General features: G+C 47.1%; 1 protein-coding gene across 1 annotated transcript; it reads right to left on the reverse strand.

Moving 5' to 3' along the window:
* Positions 1 to 1,028: 1,028 nt before the first annotated feature.
* LOC144164204 (cytochrome P450 3A4-like) lies at positions 1,029 to 26,026 on the reverse strand. The gene is made up of 5 exons (XM_077694719.1): positions 25,787 to 26,026; positions 16,789 to 17,003; positions 13,297 to 13,486; positions 12,398 to 12,609; positions 1,029 to 2,818 (listed from the first exon to the last, which is right to left on the reverse strand). The coding sequence occupies exons 2-5, from the start codon at positions 16,966 to 16,968 to the stop codon at positions 1,877 to 1,879; spliced, it is 1,524 nt and encodes a 507-aa protein (XP_077550845.1). The 5' UTR covers positions 16,969 to 17,003; positions 25,787 to 26,026; the 3' UTR covers positions 1,029 to 1,876.
* Between the last annotated feature and the right edge of the window lie 1,002 nt (positions 26,027 to 27,028).

The following is a 27,028-nucleotide window of genomic DNA, read 5'->3' on the forward strand; positions in this document are numbered from 1 at the left end:
CTTGCGGTTGTCGCGTTGGCGTGCAGCTGCTGCGTGGGGCCGCCGAAGGTTAACTCCCGCTCGCATGTGCGCGCCTGCATGCTTGCGTCTGCTCATTAAGCCATCTGGCCCACCTGCCGACCCTGGAAGCTCAAGCAGCGTGAAACGGGGAATAAGAATCAAGAAAGGTCGAGACGAGGCGGCGAAGCTATGTAAAAGATGGGAAAAGCGGCGGTTTAACGACGGCAGAGTCCGTCGTATGAAGCGGACCGTGTGCACCCGAGCGCCATATCAGCGGTGTTTTTAACGCTAACGCATTACTTCTGTGGTGAGTTTTCCGGGACCGCGGTGATCCGTCGTAAGAACCAGGTAAGTACGGGGGACGCATCATCGGGGTTCCCCTGTAACTACTTCTAATATCATAAACCCTCAGCGATGTTTAAAGCGGCTTTCGCGATAAAGCAATCTTTTTCTGGTTTTCACACGCGTGTGTAAAAACGCCATTCGTGGCGCTTTTAACAGCAGAGCTGTTTCAGGTTGAGCTTGGTGCGATGGCGTTCGCAAAAACTGTTCGCAAAAAAACCGAGCGCACGGGAGCATGCGTCTCCTGAGAAGCGCCCGGCGTCGTCCACGCTTGCACGTGGGCTTGCGGCGCGCGAGAAGCTCTCAACAGAAGTACCGAGAAAATAGTTGGTGGGCGTCCGCACCTGAATTGGGGTGCACAGGATAGCTCGTGCTACAGACGCCATGTTCGCGAAGCCGGTTGCCGCGGGTTCTAGCGCGTGCTAACGCGGTCCACTTTAGATGAGAGGTGAAAGCCTCTGGACACAACGTTCCGGGCCTGCCCGTCATGGAGAACCTTCATCGGTAAGTCCGTAAATCCATGTGAGGGGCAACAGCAGTGCCTCCGACGAAGGAAGCGGGGCTGCCCGCTCTACTGTTTTTCCCGCCTTGCACCCCTAGTGCAAGCTGAGCCAATTTTCTTGCTATAGCGTACTGCTCCCAAAAAGCCCATGCATTTGAACGGTCGCAGAGTTAAACGGTTCAGCAGAATTTTAATGTGTTTGCGTTTTTTGGTACTTTCACTTGAAGTTAGGGGTCAGAAGATGTGAATTTATATCTGCTATAAACACGTGGGACGCTATTGCGATGAAAGGAGCCTGCTTTTATAATAGGCTATTGAATTTCCACATTTATAGGCAGGTATAAAAGATGGAACACGCCCCAGCACACAATTTCCGTGGCCGGTCTTACAGCTCTTCATTCTTCGGTACGAATGTGATCTTGGAAACATCGTCGACTTGCGTGAAAGTCCCAGCCACGATATAGAAAGGTGTCATCTAAACGAAGCAAATCAGGCAGAGTACAATGCATGGCGTATGCAACTGAAAAAGGGCTTTTCACGGGACGAAGAAACAGCATACAAAACACGCTGCGCAGTGTAACATGTTTTTTCTCCTTTTCTGCGTCACACAAAAATCTGTTTTCAGTATTGCACCTGCTGTGCCGACAATAGCCTCCTTCTGCCCCTAAGTGCATTCCCCTTTTCCTGGGAATAGTAAAAATATCTCGCATACTACCTTCACTTGCGGTTACGTGAATGACCCCAATAGCTGATATTTCGCGTTGGTTGCCCACTAAATATACAATACCTTTTCTGCGCCAAAAGAATGGCACCATTTATGAGTCCATAGATGAGAGTGAAGGAAGGCAATTCTCGAAGAGAGGACCACTATCCCCTCAGCCGGTTGCCAGGAGATTTTCTTCTCTGGCGGCGGCCTCGGCAATCTGGACCAGACGTGCCTGCTGTCCCCGGGACCCAGCTGAGCAGCATGGTATCCCCCTGCTCAGAGCTTTTAATGTTCGAAAAGAATCTGGATCAAACGTCACTACAGCGCTAGGAGTTCCTGCGTGTAATTCGCAGCTGTATATGTTCGGCCGAGTTCACAGTCACCATTGGCACAGTTAGTTTCACTGGATTTTTGGTTTTGTCGCACGTGCTGAACACGTAATTGGCGACAAGCTTGGCGAGCACAGTCTTCAACTCAAGCATAGCGAACCGGCGTCCGATGCACTCGCGTGGCCCAAGGCCGAAGGGTACGTAGGATGCAGGGTGCCGGCGCTGCTCGTCCTCATGGCCAGGCATGAAACGGCCCGGGTTGAAGGCATGCGGCTCGGCCCAAATTTCGGGATTGTGGTGGATGTGCCACGTTGGCAAGACGACGTGAGCACCGGCAGGCAAGCTGTAGCCGGACAATTCTGCGTCGCAAGAACACACCCTAGCTGTGAACAGTACGATGGGCGGATAAAGTCTCAAGCACTCCATGATTACAGCGTCCAGTCTTTTAAGCTTCTGCAGCTCGTCGTAGCTCAGCGGACCGGAACCCCATGAAGACTGACACGCCAGCTCCTGGAAAAGATTGTCCTGCTCTTCGGGATGTCTCGCAAGCTCGTACAGGACGAAGGCCAGCGTCGTAGCCGTGGTTTCGAATCCTCCGGCTAGGAAGACGAAGCAGTTGGCCACAAGGTGCCTATCCGTGATGCCAACCTTGGAACAGTCCGGCTTGGCCACTTCCTTCTCAGCATCTAGCATGAGCTGCAGCATGTCTACAGCAAGTCGTTTATTTTTCTCGGCCCGGCGTATCGTAATGAGCATGTGCAGATTTGCGGTAATTTGACGGAACAATCTGCCATAGCTCAGCAGAGGGAAGATGAGGGCGTAGACCTTCCGGAGGATCGGAATGGCCACGGCGGAGGCTATCATACCTTGGTCCACGTCTAGAAAAATCTTTTGCAGGCTTTGCAGGGTGGGGTCCCCGGGATTACGTTGGCAGTCCACCTGCGATCGTAATGTAGTGAAAGAGTGTTACCTCCAACCGAATTACCTTCAATGTAGTAAATTTAGGAAAACAAACTGCTATCATATGAAGACTGTGTAAGTAAAGACGTACACTCATTTATGCGAAAAGCACACAGCGCCGTGAATGCTCCAAGGAGTAAATAATTATATTAACTGCACGCGTCGGCAAAACTGCCTCAAAAGTTGAAAGTTACAAATGCCCTCAAACTAACGGCGACGGCTGGTGGAGTGGGCCCGGACGACAAGCCAGTACCAAAACATCTTGTACTAAGAGTGCCTCCCACGGAGCGGAGGCCCTAGCAACATCGTCGTTCTCGCGAGACAATAAAATGTTTCTCTCTCTCTTCAGAAATAACGTCCGAAAGAGCATTTGATAAATATGCATAATGAAAACCCTGTCAAGAAGCAAAAAAAAAAAAACAACTTCCGGTACAGGAACCCAGGTCACCACTCTGCAAGCCTGACGTGACACACCAGGTTTTTCTTGGCAGGAGATCGAGCTCAACTCGCGTCACAAGATGGCACACGCTCTATTTTTTTGATGAGATAGAGGCATGGTATAAGGAGGAGCCCTAAAGGCTGGACAACGTGGGTGCGAACTCAAGGCTCATACCACTTGAACCTCTTCAGTTGTTTGCGTGGCGACAGAGTGATCCTACCAAGGGCGGGTGCAATCCCTACCTCTGTGGACGCTTTTCAGATGCAGGAGGTGAAAAACGAAAACACCCGTGTACCGAGATTTTGGCGACGTTAAAAATCCCCAGATGGTCGAAATTAACTCTGAGACCTCCACCACAGCGCCTTGTAGCCCGTGTGAAGCTTCGGCGCGTGAAACCACCTTAAGTGGAATTTTTGAGGGAGTGAGCCTTGTTTGTCAAAAGATAATTGATAGTGGCTCTCAGCATTCCCTGTCCACTTTGTTAGTTGTAAAAGCGGCAATAATGAAGCTTGATACAGGAGAAGTGAACTCTTCCGCGTGATTTAGTAGTTTGTTTCGCGGTAATCTGACGGCGAGATCGGGAGCCTAGTTGCTGAGTGAACATGCCTGAACTTCCGCACAATTTTTGAGTAATCTTGTATACCAAGGCCAACCAAAAAGGACGTAAGTCTAAACTGAGACATTATAACTAGATGTGGGAGCAAGGCAACTTCCTTTATAATGTTTACAAGCTGTGCATTGTTTCTTCGTGAAAGGGTACTGACACCAATTTTTGAAGTTCTGAAAATCATGCAGTTCGCTTCCGTTACTCATCAGAATTCCATGACTGAACTGAAAACAGCCTCCATCGCGTGGACCGTAACATATCACACATTTTCTTGCGCCGCTATGATGAGATACTTTCTTAATTCCTTGTCGCCATTTCTCGTTTTTCACTAAATTCCGGCGGGCTACCATTCGAATGGAAAACAGGGTGCGTGGAGCACTCGTCTTGAAAAGCGCTTATGCGTAGTGCGTTGTTCAGTAGCTATTGGTCCATATGCCCGACGTCACCAAAGTGCAAGATGCTAGATATCTAAATACGGTCATCGGTCAATCAAACACGAACACAATATGGACCAGAACACAGCAATAGCGCGATTTCTTTCTGTGCGAGTTACATTGTCGCGTGTCTTTTTTACAGTAACAAAGATTAAAATAGTGTATTTCCAAATGTACCACTAGCAAGCCATTCTTTTCAATATTCATTTTCTTTGATTTTGCGTGTTGTGGTTGATATTTTTGTGTTCTCATTTCATTTGTCCGCGACTGTACATAACAACGCTCCTGGATGAGTATGGCGCACTTTTTTTCCCTTCCAACACGGATTTCACAGAGGCTTTTCTGCGGTCACTCGGTTCAAATAAGTGGACCGTAGCTTCGCGGAAGTTCTGAATTAGCCTGGTCAAGCTGATATTACTTTAATTGGTCTTTGTAAAGCCTTTAATTGAGTCTCACACTGCAAACTAATCTGTAAACTGGAATCCATATGCCTTCAACGTTTGAACACCAACTGGGTTTCCACGTATTTATCTCATTTAACAGCATTGATGGGCATGATTCAAATGAACTCCCTGCCACCTCCAGCTTTCCCCAGGGAAGTTCTCAAGGTACTGTACTTGTTTTTTTTTATATAAAAGATCTCTATCACGTTATGGTGAACCCTACACAAATTCTTGATGTTCAGGGATGCTTGTGTTTTGTTTGAGGTACTGTCCATGACGATCAACGACTACTTAAGTCTTCCTTGTGTAACCTTATTGGATTTGGTGACCCGTTGCGAACGAAGTTGAATCCACATAAATCTCTTTTCAATAAAATCACTAACACATTTTTCTGATATCATTATCGTGCCCTTCCATCTTTGAAAAATGATGAATGTAAAAACATAGGTGTAAGTTTAACTGATAAACTAAGTCGTAATAAACACGTTGAATATTTTCTCATCTGCCTTCTGTTTTGTTTTCTTTAGAGATAAACTGGGAGATGCACCTGGTAACCTTAGGCTGCTCGCTCAATCTTCAATAATAAGGCCACCATTATAGTATTCGTGTTCGGTATGGGACCCGTACACAAAAAGTAACATCCATGTCCTTGAGAAGACACAATGTAAAGATGCCCGGTTCATTTATTATAAGTATCGTGGAATTCCCTCTTTAAGCTATCTGAAGAAAGAAACAGAGTATTCCAGCGCTGCAAAATTGAATAAAAATGTTAAGGCTAAAATTCATGCTTTTATTTACGAACAACAAACAATCCATTCAACTTGATCCCCACCTCAAGCATTCTACTGTCAAGAAATAGACCCCTCGATAACATACACCACACTTCACGAGAACTAACATATTCAAATATTCTTTTTTTGCTTGAACTGTCCGACACTGAAAGCAGCTGTCCCACCACCACACATTGTAAGTCTTGATTCCATCCAAGAAATTGTTTGCTAATATGTGTTTTTACGTACATTTGGATATAATGCCCCTCCTGCCTGGGTCACCAAAGGGTCACCAAATAAACAAACAAATAAATGTTAGTGTCATCTTTTTTATCACACCAACAAACAGCTCAGGATACGGCACACAGCAAATGGAAAGCAGCGTGACGTCCCTCGTAAGAACGTAACCGACGTTTGGCAAGGACTTGTGACAATCATTCCCACAGGCTACAAGGCGAGCGGCGACCTGACGCTGGCAGCAATTACGAACAGGCACAGGTAGCCACAGCTACGGGTGTCAGAATGGAACACTTGGCGAAAACTAAGTTCTACACGTGGGATAGTAGTTATAAGATGTCTGAGAATCGCAATAGAAGTCGCCATCCGCGCCTGTAGCGGAAACGGTCACCCAAAAAATGCGAGCACACACCATGTACAGATTGTTAACAAGAGAAGATAGAACGTGCTGCCGGTGTTTTGCGTATGATGCGGGAACTACCCATTTTGAAATAACGTGCGGCCGGTGCTTGCGATTGCCACGTGTATTCTGCTCCGCCCACACCACCGTTGTCACTTGATCTCTGCTCCACGAAGTAGCTCACTGCGCGCGCAGAGGTAAGCGCAGCCTCCGGGAGACAAAAGCCCACGGAACCAATCTCTCTCCCCGTACTTCTAACTCCTCTACAAGCTAGTTTTTGCACGCATGCACATGGGGTTGCGACGGAGGAGTTTACTGGACGGCCGGATTTAGAAGCTTTATTGTCCTCACTGATGCCGCTGTACGCCAATACGCCCTGCAGGAAAGCCAAATTTCTCTGACGATGATGATGAATGATCGTGGGTGAAGTGAAACAAAAAATGCTTCCCTTGGTTTGAATCGAACCCCAGTCCCTCGCGTTAGGAAGGCGGCGTCTATCGGATTGCTCATTTCGCCAGGCAGCAGGTACCGATTCACGCCGTACACCCCAAACCCAAACGTGCACTCGTGTGGCTGTGGGTATTCTAGAAAACTGGCGCGTAACTCCTGATCAGCACATACTGTACGCAGTGTGGGATTGGCCATCAAAGAATCCATCACGAAAAAGTTTCGAGTGCAACCATCATAGTGGTTAGACAGAGGGGTGCACGAATTTTTCTTTCTTCTAGCCATATTGAAGAGAGAAAGAGAGAAAGTAAACTTTATTTGAAAATAGGGAGAAGGGAATGTGGAAAGAGTTATGGGTGAAGTCCTATTTCAAGGACTCCAGTAGCAAAGGCTCCCAGCTTGGTTGTCTCTAGCAGCTCACGCTGTGTCGAAAGGTCCGAGCTGGACAGTGCTAAATACCAGGACTCTCTAGAGGTTTGGTAGGTGTTCTATTGCCAAATTATAGGGCAGTTCCAGACTGTGTGGAATAAGTCTGCTCGTAATTTGCATTTGTGGCATTCTTCGTTATATCTCTAGGGGAACATGAGAGACAGTCTGGATTTGTGTGGGAAAACGTTGGTTTGTAGTTTTTTATGTTCCGTGCTTCTTCGGCATCTAACATGTTGTGACGGTCGGACGTCGCCACTGGCTGCCGCGGACAACACGTGCTGCCACGAGGAAAGACCACGCGCGCGCGGAACATGCGCCCCCCGCGTATTCGGAAATGTTCACCTTGAAGCGCCCGGAAAGCTTGCAGGGTGGCGCGCCCGCGCGCGGGGCGATGACCGGCCGGTCCTCAGCATTCCCCAACGAGCTCGCGCTTGCCCTCCCTGTACGCAACCCAAGGGGGGTATAAGAAGGCGAGCGAACGAGGCACCAGGACTCTCTCCCAACTGGGCACCATCCGGCCAGGCCGAACGAGGAAGCCGCCCGTAGGAGTCATCCGATCGCGCGCTCCCTCCCCGACCCGGGCCGAAATTGCGACGAGGGGACCTCCGGCTACTGAATCTCCCGAACTTTGTTGACCAGCCAGCCAAAGGCATCATCTCGGGAATGCGTCCACGGTCCAGCGGAGTACGGACCACCTGCGCTACCCGGCACGAGAGTTCCGGCCCCCCCCCCCAACGGCCCAGCCGAGCACGTGCACACGGCAACGCCGCATGTGACAGAGTTCCCGGCTCCGTGACCTGGCGCCAGCCGCCCACCTGACCCACCTCTACCGAGTCCCAGCCTCTCAACGGGTGAGCGCAGCAAGGAGTACTGTTGGGCTAGTTGGTATGACATCATTATAATACTATAGCGCAAAGAACAGGAAACGAAGACAAGACGACGAGACGAACGCTAACTTCCAACTGAAATTTTAATCCGGAAAACTTGCACCTTTTATATGCACCACCATAAAAACCAAAAAACATTCACCTCAGACAAAAAATATAAATAAGTTACAACACTCTGCCACCTCACACACATCACGCACGTGTCCCAATCTATACAGATACTTCTTCATGTCACACCCGAAGTACAACGCGTGTTGGAAAGGAACCTAATTTCTTTTTGTGACAACGTTATTGAAGTCGCTGACACATTTTCTGCCCAACCGCCCAATTTCAAGTGCTTCAATTATCTCCCGCGTAGTTTCATTGCCACTTCTTCCTATCACTGTGCAGTTGTCAAGCTGTGGTTTGCACTTACGTGTGCAATCCTTGCAATGAAGGGCCAGAAAACCCTCCTTGCCATTTCGAACAAATAGCGACACGTGCGTGATGTGTGTGAGGTGGCAGAGTGTTGTAACTTATTTATATTTTTTGTCTGAGGTGAATGTTTTTTGGTTTTTGTTGTGGTGCATAGAAAAGGTGCAAGTTTTCCGGAATAAAATTTCAGTTGGAAGTTAGCGCTCGTCCCGTCGTCTTACTTGTCTTCGTTTCCCGTTCTTTGCACTATAGTATTATAATAAGGGTGAGCGCACCGGCACCAGCACTAATTATTGTTGATTAAATGGTATATTTGAGCCTGCGTTGTCTCATTTCCCCTCAACTCTGCGTGGACCCACCTAGTTGGTAGCGTGACGCCATCCCCCTTTCGGGGAGCGTCACAATGTGATGCGATGCGGGCATGGTCTTTCTCGCTTGCCTTTGCGTGTAAAGCCTTTCATTAAGCGACATGAAGGGAGGGAGGGTGTAAGAGTGGCCCGTTTCCCTGCGGCTGTTGATTTGCCTCGCTAGGGAGTCGGCTCTCTCATTTCCTTCAAGGCCTTCGTGCGGTGGACTCCATAATATTCCATTTTGGCCTTTTGGTTCGGCTGGAAAAATTTTCCTGGTTTCTGTGGGAATAAGGCCGCATATTATATTTCTAATGGCTCTTGTAGAGTCTGTGATGATGATGAGGGTTTTGTTGTTATATTCTCCCCATCTTGCAGCGAGTTCGCTTTAATGGTAACCACGGTACTCAGCTTCGGCGCCGAGGTGTTCAAAAGAACGCGTCACCTGAACTTGGCATTGCAAGCTAGCTACGGAACCATAGAGAAAGATAGACTAATAACAGAGGACACTCCCCCAAAACCCTGCGGCCGAGTAGACTGTAGCACACTGAGCGGCTGATGGAGGACTGACTTTCGGTTTTGGTTTTACGGATATCGATTTGAACGGGTAGTTTGAACGTCTGAATGCGTGCATTCTTGAAAAGTTTGGATGCGTGGATCTGGCGTCTCGCTGTCCTACGTCCACTTTAAGCAAAATGGAGAGACGAGCTAGATGGTTCACAATTTCCATGAGTGAAACTTAAGCGCAAAAATTTTTTCACAGGGACGAGAAAGGGAACGACACAGGCGCTTTAACTACGTCCACTTTAACTTACTGCAGAATTTTCCAATGTAATTAAAAAAAGCTCTGTTCGAAAAAACGGGCATCGGAACGGTATTTTGAAGCTCTCATGGACTGGTTAGAGCCTTTGCTTGAACATATCATTCTCACCTTAGTGACTGCACACTTTTGAAAGGAAAAAGAAACTTTTGAAATTTAAAACTGTGATTTACCAGTACCGTTTACAGACGGTACTGACTTTTAGTTCTGTTGGGAGTTCGACATCTTGTCAATCCACATAAAAGAGACACCTCATAAATTAAGAAATATTTATTGCACGGGGCTAACTGTAACAACAAATTCAAAGTGTTGCTATTTTTTGCAACACATGCCTAATAATAAACAATGAGTTGTATACCACAACAAAAAAAAAAAGGTTGCCAGGAATAAAAAAAACGCGCAACTAGTAAAGGCACCCCTACCACAGAAAAGTATTCATCCCCCATGGTAATCGGAAACGCAGAGACTTCGTACCTATGACATCCTAAAACTGCACATACAGTTGCTGTCATGCACAAATATCAACCATAACAAAATCTAGACACTAGGATACTTGCTAGTGATTGAATGACCTCAATTTTTGTGGATAGATATTTTTACTGTGCTATTTCTGCAATTAGGATGTGAAAGAAGGGGAAAACGTGTCACCGTTTACCAAAAAGGCTTTGATGGCCTTGCGTTATTGATGAACACTATGTAATCAATTGTATTTCAGCAACTACTAATCAGTACTTGTAATTGAACAGAAATCCCATTTGTGGGGACATGTAAAGAGAAAGAGAAAGAAATCAATTTTCTATTGGCCCCTGGCAAGGGTGCAATTTACGAGACCATTGTGTTAGAAATTATTAGAGGTGGGTGTTGCTAGCTTCCCAAGATCCTGTCGCTATTAACAGAGTCTGGTCGTGTTGTAGAATTTCGGGCAATAACTTTGAACAATTTTCTCCAGGGTCTCCTATGCATTCAGCAACTGTATTCCAAAAAAACGGCGCCCTCCATCCTCCGGCCTCATCAACCCTTTCTTCTCCTAGTCATTCTCCTCTTTTCTGCCTTTCTCCATTTGTCTTTTACGCGGAGCTAATTACTACAGGTACAAACCAAGGAAACACCCCGTAGCGTGCTTCTGACCTTCTAGCTGAGGTCAGGCAAGCGTCTCGTGCGGTTTCGCGGCGCCGAAGGAAGCGCAACAACCACGCTTAGGGCACCAATCGAACCAATTCACGGCTCCGAAGATAGCGCCACCGACCACAATACGGTCGCCGGGCAAAACAAGCAACGTCTTGTGGCCTTTCGAGAGCCGAGCGTCTCGTTTGTCGCCGCAGAGAACTACCTCGAAAAATACTTGGGAGGGACGAATCCGGATCGGCATGCAATGGAAGCTTCCCTTCACGTCGATTCCAACCTACACTTGGGATTCAATTTTCCGATGTGGAGCACTGTGCAGCCCGATAGCGGTGAAGATAATCGCGTAACCGAGCGAGCGAACGAGAGACCCAACGCAGAAATGAAATGGAGGAGGAGCGTCTGGCGAAAGTGTGAGGGGGAGCACGGCACGCGCTGCTATGGCGTTATCTCCCAGCGCGTCGCCACTGCTCAGTATGTCTCCCTGCCTCCCCTCACACTTTCGCCACGCGTCCCCGTCGAGGAGAGCCCTCCCTCTTACACTTTCGCCAGTCACTCCTCCATTTGTAGCTCATCCGAAACCACGTGGCATTTGCGCGAGAAGTTCAAACTCGATTTGCAACATGATCGTTGTCGGCGACGAACGGCCGAGTAGCGCGAGGTGCAGTGCGTTCGCTGATACCGTGATCCCTTCCTGAGACGCAGCAGCTATGCGCCATGACCGAGAAGACTGCAGTTCGCGCTGTGCAAAAATTTTGCATTAGGGAGTATAGCCATCGTCAGCCGCTTTTTTTTGTATTGCGTGCTCACTGTCCAGCCTTTAACCTTGGTTTCCATCACCTTGGTGATACTTCATAAATGACGCTAGGTATTTGACATGTTTCTCATCAATGCCCAGGTTCAGCGACAGTTACAACTGAACTCAAGCACAAAAATTTTGGTAATGTCACCCTTAGGCACGTTCGGGACCCGAATTTGAGGGGATATTCCCGTAGTGATGGCCGGGTGTTTCGAGGTGGCAAGTTGTTAGATTCTAAAATGCCAACCAAGAAAAATAATGGTAAAAAGAAACAGAATATAGGCCGTGACCAGGCTATACACGCAAGTCTGCTGGACAGTTATACACTTTGCTTCGAGGCTTCCTACTGTACTAAGAAGTACCATGAAATATGCATCTACTATTTGTTTAATGAAATCCAGAAATCCTGAACAGGTTTGTGAATTCCCATTTTCCATTTCAAGCCACAACAAACTGCTCGCAAGTAAAAAGCAGGTTGTCAATCCAGTGTCTTCGTGCAGTCACCTTAGTGGAGGCCTGTACTTTTCTTCCTTGTTTTTAGCGTATTTGGCGGAAACGTAGCGGTTCCGTCTTAATATTTTCTTTGGGAGAAGTGAACGAGGACCTTGAATTTTTGGTTTTATTTACCCTGAGAGTTACCTTTTTTTAATATCCATGTTAAGCAGGAGCACAGTAATTATGCAAATTGCACTCAATTATATAGCCGCATATTACACCGCTTGAACAGAATACGAACGCTTGGTAGTCCTTGATAGGTCCAAGCTCAGTTTAAATCTTCAAAAATGAGTCTACTGCGCACAGAAAGCGGTAAAAGAATGGCAACATTTTTCTCGCAATAGAACACTCCTAATTTGATACATCTTTGCATCCTAATTGAGGTTCAGGTCACTGAATGTACGGTGGGATGAAACAGTCGAAACGTGAACGCACGAAAAGGCACAAAAGCGGGCAGCCTCAGCTCACCTGCCACGCGAGGGCACACTTGGTGATGACATCCATGGAAAGGGCCTGGGACAGCTTCGAGATGTCAACGATGGAGCGCCCTACCGAAATGTGCTCGTACAGTACCTCGACCAAGGTGTCACCACAAGTGTTCATCACCTGAGACATGAGCTTCATCTTGGCTACGCTGAAACTTGGGTTGAGTATAGTCCGCACTCTCTTCCACTCGTTACCTTCGAGACAAAAAATCGTACAAGACTTCATGGCACATGCCAGGCTTTGCCTTCCTCATCATACCGTAATGCGAACAAACAATATTTCTTCTAAAGTAGGAGAGGCCGTCAATCCAAGGACACGGAATTTTTAAGGAAAAGCCCTTTGGCACCAGTTACGTGGGTTCGGCGGGGCCGGCGTCTGTTTGTCCGCGTAACCGAGTGAACGAACGCAGCAGTGATGGCAGAAAGAAAAGGGAGAGGGAGAGGAGAGGGAGAGGAGAGGGAGAGGAGATGAACAGCTCGGCCAGCGGTAGTTTCGTACGCATTGGCGTAAATGTTTGCGGGTTCGTTCGGAACTTCAACCGTTTACTCCACCGTTCTTAGTGTCATAAAAGGAATGGGCAGTATGTTTCACGGGCATATATCTCACTATGCAAACTGGTAAGCCCTGCCTAACTTGCGTTTGCTTTTGCCGGCCTCCGCCAATCGCAGAGCATTCTAGTGTGACATCATAGGTTCTGTAGCGGGAAATGAGCTAATGGGTCGCATGGTCATTCCCTGTTTTCCTAATATTCTAGCTTATTTGAGCGAAGTTTGCGTTAAAAGTGGTGTCAGTATGGTTCTAACGAGGCAGTATTTCGAATGAAGCAAACTTGTGTTTTCTCTTCATGACTCCTTTAAGTGAGACTGCTCGCGGTTACGTACCTTTTAGTCCAAGAAGGCTGCTGTTAAGTGGTTCCACTTCGATTGTCAGCGGCATGCGGTCGCGGAAGATGTGTGCCTGTTTGACGAAGCATTCCTTGATCATGTCCAAGTCACTTATAACTACTTTAGGGACCTCCCCCTCGTAGAAGCCGAACACCTTGCCGTATTCTTTGATCCAGTCATCCATGATCTGCAAAAAAATACACAGCCAATATTGTGTTGTGCTACCACTAAATGTTTGCGAAACCACAAACACACCCAATTACAACACTTCAACGCTTAGCTCAGAGTAATTCTGAAGATCAACTGCTTATAAAGTTGTCTACGTGTTATTTTTACCTGATATGAGCGCTATTACGAGTGTATCTCTGAAATTCTGGCTTTCAGTAGCGGCGTCAGTTTTCCAAGCAGCTGCTTTTGACGAAAAACCACAGGAAAGATTCATAGTTTTCTGCACTGCACTCTGCCGCGGTTGCAGGCGCTTGCGGGGCAGCAGTCCGCCCATGAAATCGTACGCTCTTGAATTTTAAGTCTGCACAAAATATGTAATCTCGGTAAAGATCTCACCGTCATTTAAAAAAATAAACTGGACACTTCCACACAGTTGCTTAGCAAATGAAGGGGGATAATTTCTTTGAATATATGTGTGCAATACATAGCTAGAAAATGGAATGCGAGACGGAAATGCTTGATCGTTCGGATGCACGGGTAGGGGGATGAGGTGGGAGGAATTTCTCTGAGATTACGTTAATGTAAAATGCAGTATTGCATGAAAATTGAACAGTTCGTATACGTTTATTCAACCATCTTTGACAGCGAACAATGTTTAAATCAGGAAAAGAAGTTTAGTATAAATGACCTAATTTAACATTACCGGCTTCTTTACAAATAAAGCGCATGCAGTTCGTATACGTTTATTCAACCTTTTTTGACGGCAAACAATGCCTAAATCAGGAAAAGAAGTTTAGTTTAAATGACTGAATTTAACATAACCGGCTTCTTTAAATATAAACCGCATGCAAGCTAGTAGTAGATTGGAGGCCAGTTAGTAGAGTGAATACAGGCAAGGAGAATTATTATGAAGGTACAGGCCGTTTGTGTACCCCGACTATCTTTAAATATATCTGTAAATACAAAGTTGACGTTTTACCAACAAATGCGCTGCAATGCGGATCATTTATTCTCATTCATAGCACTATAGTACTGTGCGTGCTTATAGGGTCTGACGAACAAAAGAAATGTTTGTTCTGTGCCGGCACACATTCTTCCGATCCCAGATGGGATGCCTACAGGACGGTCAGCATGGTCCTTGCGTCAAAGCGTAAAGAAGCGGAAAAGCATTTCTTTCAAAGCACTTCACCTAGCACGCTGTTAATGATTGCAAAGAGTTCTGACATGTCCTAAGATTAATGCCCTGCAGTATTTTCGTGGTTACAATGGCTCGATTATCTTAGATGATGTTGTGAGCGCTTGAGTGATGTTTTAAAGACGATAGTCTTTTTGGGCTACTTAAACCCATAAATTTTGGTCTGTCTGTATGTCTGTCTGTCTCTCCGTCTGTCTGTCTGTAACTCGATTCAGCCACGCGGCCAAAGTAAAATGCTTACGGCGCAATAGTCTTATATACTCACAGCCAAATGTAAACGTCTAAGCCCGGTTTGTATGTTCATACTTGTCAACTTTGTTGAACAAGAACAAGACATTACTCAATTATAAGACAGGAAATTAGTACACAAGGGATATTTACAGTGTTCCTTTATTAAAAAATTTCTGGGTGCCTGGATTTTCGATAGCAAATGATATTCTACATCTACTGCAGAAAAACACCGCCTCCTGGCGGCATATGAGAAATCACGCGGCAACAGCCACGAAAGGTTCCACTAGCTAGGTTACACGTTCTGCTTGGAACGCACGTGGAGCACGGCCACGAGGTTCTATAAACCTTGCAATCGGCCGCCTCCATTCACGCGCGTCTCCGCCGTACTGAAGCGCTGGCATCGAGGAACCCTGCCTGTAGCAGTGGAACGCAGTATATTCAAATCACCTTGAGCAAACTTTTAGTGCGTTTACTTTGGGATGAGCGCGACGGAACAGGAACAGCATGAGAGGTGAGCGGGAAAGCGAAGGGGGGCATTTCCTTGGCAAATGCCTACAAAGGCTATCGTCTTTTGACGACATTTGCAACGAAAGGAGCAGATACGCGGCCATTTTTTTCTGTAACTTTGTCATCTCAGCCGATGCGGCAATCGTTTGTGCAGCTTGTAGAAACGGTCTCCGATCCTTGCATCAGCGCCCCCGATGGTCGGCAGTCCGCGCTTTAGCCGCGTAAAGCTCCTGTATACAGATCCCCTTACTGTCATGTTCACGCAAGGAACGTGACTTTCGGCGGCTCGCTTTTATCTGGGTGATCGGTGTTGACGGGCGCAGTGAGCACGGCGGGGCCAACTTCGTGGCTGGCATCCAGTGGCTGCTGCCAAAGCGCCAAGTGGTCGTACGACCAGTTACCGACGCCTAATGACATTCGGCAACAGCGCAAAGACGGAGTGGCAATAACGAAAGGAGGGAGCCGCGGCGCTTCAGCCGTCCATCTGTCATGTCTATGCACGAAGGCATGACGCTTAGTCACGTGATACGTCGCGAGATGAGGGGGGGGGGGGCTGATTTTCGCCTAACTGTGAACAGCCCTTAAAATATTCTTTCTTGACTAGAAATGGAGCCATTAGATTTGCGGTTTAGAGCCATGGTTCTCTTTAAGACCGGGCGCCGTTCGCTTCCAAAGTGATGTTGCAGTCTGTCTAGCCTGGTTTATGATGACTAAACCGGCACTGCAGTGCACTAGTCGAAGTTGTGTTTTGGCTGCAGCGCGTAGTTAACTCGTGTAATTCATATGCGACTGTTTAGCGGGAGTCAAGAGCCGTGGTTTATGGGTAATTGGGGTCGAAGAGAAAACCCCATGCTGCTTCCGCATCAATTCACGAGTGGACGTCACAGTGGTTAAGAATATGTTTCTATGTTCTGTGAGCCTAAAGAACTTTCACCAAATGCATACTTTTTAACAGGATGAACTCAGGTTTTACAGGATGAACAGGCTCGCAATTCCGAAAGCCGTCCAAACTTGCCGCTTTGTCGTCATAGCCGACGCCGGAAAATATGCTGGGGAGATGATGCGAGAAAAACGGCGTTCCCGAATGCCGTTCTCTTGTTGATAAACTCCCGGATATAGACCGGCGTAGTTTCAAGCACAACGTGGCATGCGCAGAATAGACGTTAATCGAATATTATAACAAGATACGGTTTAGCACTCACTTCGCTGTCCCTTTGGGATAGTCATGAGCCGATTGACGAGAGGTTGTGTGTTAGCTTTTTTTTTGTGTGAGTTGGGGGAGGGGGGGGGGGGGGTTCAACATCCCAAGGTCTGCCGTCATATTTTGCGCTCACACCAGTTTCTCTGACCAGAGCATAACATTGTTCATTTTCATCGGTCTCGTTTACCTTTAGGCGATCCACTTTCAGTTGTTTCCAGTTGCCGAAGAACAGGCTGGGTTCTGGTCCTGGGATTCCGTACCTTCGGAATAGCCTCTGCTGGTGCTTTCTCTTGAGAACCCAGAGAATCGACAGCGCTGAGAGTAAGCACAACAGTGCCGCCGTAGCGCCGTAGGGATTGGCTTCCATGGACAATAGACCCTCGAGGTCCTACGACGCTAGAACTGTGACAGATACAAGAGGAGCAACAAATATTGAAATTGATGACGTTCGGAGCGGCGCATTATCTTAGGGTACTGTCTCAACAATAAAAATGGCTATGAGTTTCGCACGCCAGAGGAGGTAATCTTCGCAATACCAATTTTCATGCGTATCTATTTTTTTTAGAAAGCCCTCACCAACACACTACTACTTTTTTGGGTGCACAAACAAACAGCCGAGGTTACAGGCTCACCGTACGGACCACTTTTGTAATATTGTTCACTAACCTGCTTGATTAACTATCCCAAGGGTAAAAGGACAAATATACTAGCCTTTCCCAAATTAAAGCACTATCGCCGCTAAATATATTTTGACACGGGCGTTAGTGCAAGGATAGTACCGTGGATTCCCATTGGAGTGGAGTGTCTAACACCTATTTGAAGTTTACATTTGTTGCCATCGGTGCATAAAAGTAGTAGTTGCAAAAAAGGAAGCAAATCAAAAATAGAGATTGTGGCACGTACGTGTTTTAGTCAATCTCGCTTCAGTTACCCCCCTCTGTTTCTCCCAGGATACGAGCTTTTACTGGATAAAGTCAATCAATTACTTTGATAATCCTGCACACAGCTCCAACGATAGACTAACTTCAGTACACTACGGCGGAATGGTCGTTCCTGGTGAGCACATCAGAAAAGGCCATGGCTAAACTTTCCCCCGAGGTGTTTTATTGTGCTAACGAAGCTTCTCTTCGGCCTCTCGACTAGCACCACACTAGCACCAAATTCAAGCAATACAAAGAATCTTGTCAAGCACTGAACTAATCCAAATTAAGCAGTCGCATTTCTCCCTTGCATGACTTCAAACTAGATTCCTTCTGATATATGTTGAATGATGTGCACACAATTTAAGTTATGCCCCACAATTTAAGTACGCGCCCCAGTTATATGGCCATACTTTTCAGTATTAACGATTATTTCTCTGATTCCGGAAATAGTTCTTTAAGTCCATCATTCCATTTGTTAGGCTATGCTTGAATATCATTCCTTTTTGTACCCATGCCCCTCTGTAGTTCTCGCGCATCGTTAAAAAGTAAGTGAACAAATAAACCTATGTTTGACATTCGTAATTCAGGAATGATTAAAATGGTGTTCGACCATTTTGATCCTGGATTCATTAAAATGGGTCTTCGACAATTTTCAATTATTGCACGAAATTCGAAAAGGGTAAAAAAGACCGTGAGGCTAAAGAACGGGAAAAGAAGCGTGCAAGTCCTCAACCACCTACATTTCATCAGTGAGTGACTTTATATTGGGCAGAAGTGGCTCCATATCTCACGGTCTGTCCCCGAACTATTGGTGCGCTTACAGACATTCTTCACAGGCGCGAAATATTACGAAATGCTCTTCCAATAGGAGAAACCCCCAAATTTTCCTTGTTTCGACTCGAATTTGCGTAGGATGTGAACTTTGCAGATGTGAACTTTGCAGATGTGAACTTGCAGATGTTTTTTTGAGCAGTTGCGACACTTCAAACAGATTACTTCTACGCATATACAGGGTGTCCCAGCAATCATGCACCAAGGTTTAAAAAAAGAATAATGGCGTAACTCGAAGAAAACCTAGTGCATAATGTTTGCAGTACTGTGGAGAAGCGGGCAGCATTTTTTTCGTTAATGAGACTTAACTAATTAATTGTAATTAATTATCTAACCCGAGAAGTACTGTCCTAATCACTAAAGTGTCAATGAGGCACTTGGAGGTACCCACGAGGGGCATCTAACTGCGGTATTTTCAGCGACGAACTAATTGCGTACTCATTTATTCTGACTGGTAAAGAAAACCCGCGAAATATGAAAAATACCACGTGACGGCACCTCCGCGCGCATTAGCGCGCACCGTAAAGCAACGCCCTCAAACAGGTTGCCTCTGAGTTAGCCAGAATAAAATAAACAAAAGAAAAAAAGAATAAATCGCGACCGAGTTTGTGCCTTATCTGCACACGCGCCCCGCGAATCTTGCTGCTGTTGCTCTTTCCATGCATGTCGTTATCAAGGTGATGCGCTGTCTCTTCAGGCGGGTGACAGGCGAAGCAGTTGCTTTCAATCAGCTTATTTGGGGACGCTACTTTACAATGCGCGCGGAAGCGCCGTCACGTGGTATTTTTCATATTTCGCGGGTTTCATTTATCAGTCAGAATAAATGAGTGCGCAATTAGTTCGTCGCTGAAAATACCACAGTTAGATGCCCCTCGTGGGTACCTACAAGTGCCTCATTGACACTTCTGTGATTAGAACAGTACTTCTCGAGTTAGATAATTAATTACAATTAATTAGTTAAGTATCATTAACGAAAAAATTACTACCCGCTTCTCCACAGTACTGCAAACATTACGCACTAGGTTTTCTTCGCGTAACGCCATTGCTCTTTTTTTTAATCTTGGTGCATGATAGCTGGGACACCCTGTATACAACCCTCTTGATGTGGCTTTGAATTTGGCATTGTTAAACTGACCCATTCATTTGTTCCCGTCATGCAGTTATTTATAATTACTTTTATTTGTTATTGGAGTTGTTCAAGTTTGCGCATTGGCTACGGAGAATTTTTGCTTTTGTGGTGTACTGTATTTTCGATTGGCCGGAGGTAACACGGTTAAAATGGAATTCAACACGCCAAAAAAGAAAAGTGGAGTCGCACGCCTCGATAGCCAAACAGTTTCCATCGTCTGTGTAAAATTACATAAATGCTTCGAATTAGCAGCTGGTTAATTAGGTCATAGGGAAGTAGAAGACGAAAATCATTTTGAAAAATGACACAGGTGCTTGATAAAGCCAGAAAAACCCATATCCTAACGACGTGGGGTGGGCCAATCTTATCCCGGTGACACGAACTTTGCGAAGCCGCCTACCATTCAGTTGACAGTCCCATGAATTGCGATTTTCACAAAATAAATCATTTTATTTCTTACGACTGAGATCACAGCCTCCCAAGCCTCTTGAGAAGCGATGATGGCCAACGTCTGGCTGACCGTTCATTGACAGGGAAACCATTCCCTGGGGAGTACATTGGCATACCTCGCAAATTAGGCGAAAGTTCACGCTCGATTATGTAGATACTCGAATTTTAGCTCAGGTTCTGACTACACCAAATACATTGGGAAACAGCACGCCAAAGGCGAATGCACAAACATAGTGCAAAGTTCCTATTTGCGTTGTGTATTGTCCGTTGTAATCTTTTAATTTTTACGTCGCATAGCATCATGAAATGGCATGCTGGTCGCCGTTTTATTTTAGGTTTCTTTTTTGAATTAATCGCGGGCGGACGCTGATGTAGGTTGACCTTTACGATATGGTTTGTTATATTTCAAGTTTCAAAATTTTGCATATTTTTATTTTTATTGTTATATATTTTTGCTATATATATCTTCTTGGGTTTTTTTTCGTGACTTGGTGCTTGAGTGATGTCACGGCTCCAGTGCGTATAAGACAAACCACGGCAGCTACAAAAAGAGGCCAGATTTTGGGGGTGGCGTTGCTTGTCCTTCGTTGCCTTGCTCGGCGGCTTTAGGACGCCGTTTCCTTAATTACTTCAAATTAATGAAAATTCAATCCAGTATCTCTGCATAACCCTTTTCAGGGGCTCCGGCGTCCTCTATTGACTACTTTTGGTAACAACGCTAGGCTGATACAGAAACTAGTCAAGAGAGGCCGCTACAGCTCGTTTGGCGAATACCTGCTCCGCGCTTCGACGGCTATCACGTTGAGTGGAAAAGCTTTAATTTTTTATCATCTAGATGCCTGCTAAGCCACTTTAACTCTTGAATCAATTGACTGAAAAGCATAATTTTGTTCCAGGGGTGTTCCTTAATCAACTTATTCGTTGAGTGTGAAAAAAATTCCCCCGCATTTCCCCGAGGGGGAGAATGTGAAAGTGCGAATGCACGGTTGTCGGCCCGCTTGCGGCGCTTGCGCTCGGCCTCCGCAGCCCACCCCCTCGCCGCCTTCTCTTCCATCTCTTCCATCGGGTTTGTAGTATCACGTGTACACCACGCAGTTATCAAGCCGCTATAACGCCGCTGAGTCGCCAACGCACGCCGCTGACGACGTAGTTTGAATGCGTTAAAGATATAAGGCGCGTCTAACACTGATATCACCGTCGCGTCCGTGGCTTGGTCGGTAGCGCGTCGCGCTGCGGCCCGCAAAGTCCTCGGATCGAAACCTGGCGCCGGATGCTGTTTTTTCTTTAAACAGCACTGCGGACGCCAACGCCGCCGACGCCGCCGCCGCCGCCGGCGGTGGATGGTTTGGGGTCGCTTATAAAGAGCATTCGCTCTTAAAAATGAAACCTTGATACAGATCATAGGAAGCCAAGCCCTATAGCGCGTAATTATAGCTAAGCTCGCAGTATACCCGAATAAAGCAAACCAACTGCGTCTAAGGCTGGCAGTAAAACCTCTAAATGGACCCTGCCGCACTTTTTTCAACTTTTTTTCTAAATCTCCAATGCTTTCAGAACGTAATCAACGAACACACCAGCACGTAGAACAGGAGGTCGCAAAATACCTCAGCCCAAAGCCCGTGAGATAACATAGAAGCTGGCTCAAAAATGTTGCTCTCTTTTCCCCAATCCTGGCGTTCTCCGACCGCTCGAACTACCTCATCAGAGCGGTGTGACTGCCACTGGCCGGCCTCCTTTCGGTTGCCGCAATGAACGCACTCGATGCCCACTTAAAAAAAAATCGCCACAAAAGCAAAGCAGACGTAAAAGGGGGATCTGCTGCGACGAGCAAATCACGCAGTGCCGCTCCGTGCTCGCGACAACACAGCGTTCGCACTGCTTCCAGAAGCGAAACAACGAGTTTATCGGAGGTGTTGCAGAGTCCCTTTCGAGAGCCAGCTCTTCGTCGGGTTCACCAAGAATCGGCTGTCGGCCGCACTAGGATTTCCTATCAGATTAAACGTGTTCTTGCCGAGGAAGAACTAGATGATAAACTGAAATAAATACGTGATGTGGTCTTTCGACGCACGTGCAGTGTTTCAATTTCAGTTTTTCGGCATTGCACATAATCTCGCATAAAAAAATAATTCCTGGTGCACATATGTCTGCTTACCTATTTTCAAGGCGAGAGGCTGAGGATACTTATAACTGATTCACTCCTTTTACTCTTCATGCATCTCTTTCTTCGTGTTGGTTTCTCCGTCTCACGGCGTGAATTACGTACGCAAGGAGACTAGCACACACCACAACTTCCCTAGAATCGGAGTTCTGCGCGGTTGGTGTGCACTTGTTGCATCAAGTGCCATCAGCAGGTTGCATGAGGTGAATAAAAGTTCGTCTGTAACGCGGCACGCACTATTCTACAACTCTTACGTTTAGAATTGAGTTGTGTGAAGCGGTCACATAAGCGTTTCAAAGCTCGCAATTGCTGGTCAATCCGCCGAGTCGGTCCGTGCCAGAAGAAAGGAACAGCGATGCCAACAAATTTTGTTCTTCTGATGGCAACGTGCCTAGATACCTGAGTGGTAGCTATCGTGTTGCTACTCTGGGCTATCTGCACTATCAAGCACAGAGACGCCTTCGTTAAATGCCTACGTAGTATTGCCTACAAAATTTCTCTGTCGTGTGGCAGACACTATGTCGGCCAGACCGGCAGTTGCTTAAACATTCGCTTACAAGAGCACAAGAACAAGGTCAGGAGCGTTGCCTCGGGAAACGCTCCTGACCTTGCGCCTCGGGAAACCCATGTCATCCTCTGTACGACCAAACAACTGTCCTGTATTTCCACCGCCTAAGTCTGACAAGAGAAATTTTGGATGCGGCAGCGATTGCACGGTCTGGTGATCAATGCGTAAGCAGGCCTTTTGTAGCCTTATCGAAACTTGAGCTCGATTTCTTGTCGTAGGCGGTACGTGACCGTTTCTCGTTTCGCCCACCGTTTTGATGTTTCCCGGTCCTTCCTCCTCTCTTCACGCTAGCCAGACGTGTTATAAACACGTCTGGTTCTGCACGTCTGGTCTGGTGCACTGGTTCTGAAATAAACGCTTTGTTGAAAGTTAGCGCCTGTCCTGTCCACGCCTCGTCCTATGTTTATTGTTTTTAACCGCGCTTGTTTTCTGTGTGTCTGTGGTACTCTGGAGACCCGGTTTGAAATCCTATGAGAGCGAAGTTGTCATGTGTCCTAAAACGAAGCTTTAAATGGGTACGTGAATGGAAAATCCGCCGGCCCTGTGCACTCAAAAAACCCCTCCGGCGCAACCTGATGCGCATGCGCGAAAGAACACGTTGGAGTAAGGAGTCACTGTTAGAAGTTACTGTTAGAAGTAAGGGGTGAGAAGGGCTCGGTTTATCGCAGCGGAAGCACGTGCGCAGCCCGCTACGGCGCGAGCCACAGCTCAAGCAATAACGGTGTGTGGTGAGGGTGGTGGAGCGTCAAAATGCAATGGTTCGCACCGGCTTCAAGTTGCAGATAAGCTGGTTAACCATCTGTACTAGAGTTCCTCTACATAGCTCCCGCAGGGAGCTAAGAGTTGCGCGACCGCCCGCCATCTTGTTATCCGGATTGCTGCGGTAAAGCCGCCCTTCGCGAGTGTAGGAGCCCCGCCGACACGCTTTCGACGGCGGCTGACGCACGGTGTCGGCCGATGTAGCCCGATGTAGCATCAGCTACCAAAGGCGGGCATACAGGAGGTGTTGAGCAACTGCAGCAGGTTGCTTAAAGAGGAAAAAATTAATTTCTAGTTACACAAAAATACGGTGTTCGGCGCCGGCGTGACCGGGCGACAGCTACAAAAAAAGCTCACGGTTCAGGGGGAATAAAAGCTGTGAAAAGTGGGGTCAATTTGGGTCTGTGATTCACTCCTGAGGCCTGCGAAACACGAGTCCAACACGCATCGCCTACACCGTGGCCAAACCACAGCTTCACCCAATTAGAGGTGACGTAGTAAATACGTAGTGACCTTCGACATGGAAACGTGTATTAAGGACATGCACTGACGCTACGAGGAATAGCCTGAGCATGCGCTATTTAGATAAGTACCAAACACGAATGCATGGCAAACAAGGGCAAATATGAAGAGAATAATCTAGAAGAGAATGACGACATCGAAAAAACGATTCCTCGGGGTTCTATAGTGGGTACGTGCTTTGAGAGCGACAACACTCGTGATAATTACAAACAACTTATTTTGCTGCTGCACCGTAATCGAATCTCTCTCGCCGCTTTCGTTGCTTTGTTTTTGGCGCGAATTGCTTCAGCCGGCTTCTTTTCAGTGACGTTGTGTATGCCTCTCTTTCTTCCCTTCCGTTTCTTTGTCTAACGGCAGGGTTTGCGCGAGCAAGCGGACTGACACACGCCACAGCTTCCCTACAACCGGGGTTCTGTGCGGATGGTGGGCACCTGTTTTACTGACGTGCCATCACGCTTATGTATCGGGCGGCACACACTGTCCTGCAACTTTTACGTTCCCAATCCCTAGTTTCACGAATTTTGTGAACTGGGCATTCAGACCCTTAAAGCTCTCGATTCCCCACCAACTTGGCCTCGAAAAAAAAAAAAAAACGAACAACATTTGTTCTAAGCTGGCAACATGCGTACATAGCACAGTTCAGACGGCCTTCGATTCGTTGATGCCAAACCTGAGGCCGTACCGTACGACTTGTCCTTTATTTTAGGCCTGCACAGCTAATGGAGGAGCTAATGTGGGCACTCGATACTCTGAAGTGGATTATCGGGGAGTACTTATTTTGCAGAGCACGTGCCTATGTATACTACGGCAAGTTGGTTGGTTGATTGGTTGGTTGTGGGCTTGAACCACAACTGGAAGCCACAGCTGGCCTACGAGGCACGCCGTGCTCTGAGAAAAGCAGCCTCCACTGCCGGGAATCCAACCCGCGCCCTTGGGCTCAGCAGAACAACGCTTCAGCCGCTGAGCCACCGCGGCGGGTAAATTACGACGGGGGAATACTGTGAAGTGTTGCTGATAAACGAACTGGCAGTATAGAAAGTAAACGAAAAGGTGACTTTCAGTCTTGGTTGTTTGTTTAATTCTATCAGACTTTAAGGCCGATGTTCTACTCCTTTCGTTGTCTCTAAGGCAATGAAGAAAAAAAAACGTAGATAGCACACTGGGGAGAGGGCTGGGCTGCTACTGTTCATAGACGGGTTGAAATCTCACCGAATTACGCATGTGTTTTGAATTTACTCGTTGCTCTGGTGGTCATATTATTGATAGGGCAACTACTAAAGCAACAATAACGGCGCTTTTTCGCAGAATGGGTACTTAAGGCTTTCGCCTTGAAGGAACCATGAAGATGATAATCAGAGGACAAAATAGGCACAATTGGGCCCGCGTATGCTGTCCTTACTGCCTCTACTGCGATGGACTCCAAAGCGTCTACCTCGACGGCAACGCAAAATTGAATCTCAATTAAGGTAGTCACGGAGCAAAGTAACGCCGGGCGAGCAAGAAAGAGCCTTGCTAGGCAACTTCGACGAACGTCAGTCGTGTGAAAGTAGTCAATAAAAAAATACGATAGCGAAGAATATGACTACCTGCGCTTCACCTCACTCGAGCGTGGCCAGTCGTGTTCGCCTTATTGAAGCACACTTAAATTTTGTTTCAGTTAATTGTTGGCAAAACCTGTGCTCAAACTCCTGCTGCCGTGGTTCACAACAAATAAACGTTTTCTTCTGTAGTGAGCACTTTAATTGCAATGGGTTCTTTCTAGCTTGAATGCCTTTCATGATAGCGCTTGTGCTAAGAATATTTTGGAAGCATGGCCGATGCGTCAAAAACCGTGTGTGCACGTACCGGGGTCAGTAGTACGGGGCCCTCTTGTCGCCGCCAGCTTCACTTCCGCTTAACGAGCGCAGATAGGTGGCGAACCGCAACAGATCAGCGCCTTCAATAGACACAACTTACAGCAACACAGTTTGCTGCTGCCGGAGGGGACGGTGGCGTTTTGCGCAAATGCCCTCAGCCTGAGCGGCCAAGGCCAGCGGTCGTGTACTCCACTCAAGCTCCCAGATACAACAGCTCCGCGTCGCTTCCTGGGCCGCCGTCGTATCTAGCGCCCGCGGGCTGCCTTCCGAAGGTTACTGGCGACCAGTGAAAACATCCGCCTCTTGGCTTGTTGCCCGCTTCGCCCGCTCGGAAATGCTGTTCCAACGGTAAACTGCAGGGGCATAGAGAACAGCGGGTGGGAACTATCCGTCCGCTAAATTAAGATGAGCGAAGAGCTGTGCGGAAGCAGGGAGAAGTCGCATCAGCGGAAAACTTAATACTGAAAATACTGCTAAAAGTAGAATGCCGCCTTTTTGTCGCCACATCGACCATTGATTTAACTAAACTGATTTCTCCAAATTGTACCGTGGTAACCCGTGCTCATTTAAATCCCCACTCCAATATTAACGCGGGTTTGTGCCCTTGCCATTTCCCTTTAATAGACTTTCTTGTTCCTCGACCGCCATAAATAGGATAGGTTATCGTTTCCACCACCATGCACACACACGACCATGCCCACTTAGCGGCGTGCCGGAGACGTGCAACGTTTCACTGGGATTCCCAACGGTGCAAGTAGGCTGGGAAGGGTTCGCGTTTAACATTATACGCAGGTAAAACTTGAAGTACGGCAGTAGTTCATGTAGCGTATCACTCCACCGAAGCAACGGACGAACCTGGATGCCAACTTGTGCGATCGTTTCCGAAGGAGCTTACGCCTGATGCGTCCGCTATTCTCGAATAGTCTGTTTGTCGTCGCTGCGGTAGTTTATAAGCAGATAAAGTCCAAAGGATCTTTGAGACTCCTCGTCACATGTTCAAAACACGCGCACTCTGTGCCCCGCGGAGGAACATTTGGCTGTGGTGATGAGGCACAGGAGCAACCTCAGTGTACTTGAAAAGCGTGGACACGCAGTGGTTAAGGAAGACTAGAAGGCTAACGATGAAATACAGAAAGAACAATGCAGAATCAAAAATAGCCAAGGTGACCAAGAAAGAGGCAAGGCAAATTGAAACGAATAAATGTAGAGAAAAAATGGAACCTAAAAAGTC

Source organism: Haemaphysalis longicornis, unplaced genomic scaffold, assembly GCF_048455015.1.
Source record: "Haemaphysalis longicornis isolate Haplotype H1 unplaced genomic scaffold, Haemaphysalis longicornis Haplotype H1 scaffold_13, whole genome shotgun sequence".
In the NCBI taxonomy this organism is placed as follows: Eukaryota; Metazoa; Arthropoda; class Arachnida; order Ixodida; family Ixodidae; genus Haemaphysalis; species Haemaphysalis longicornis.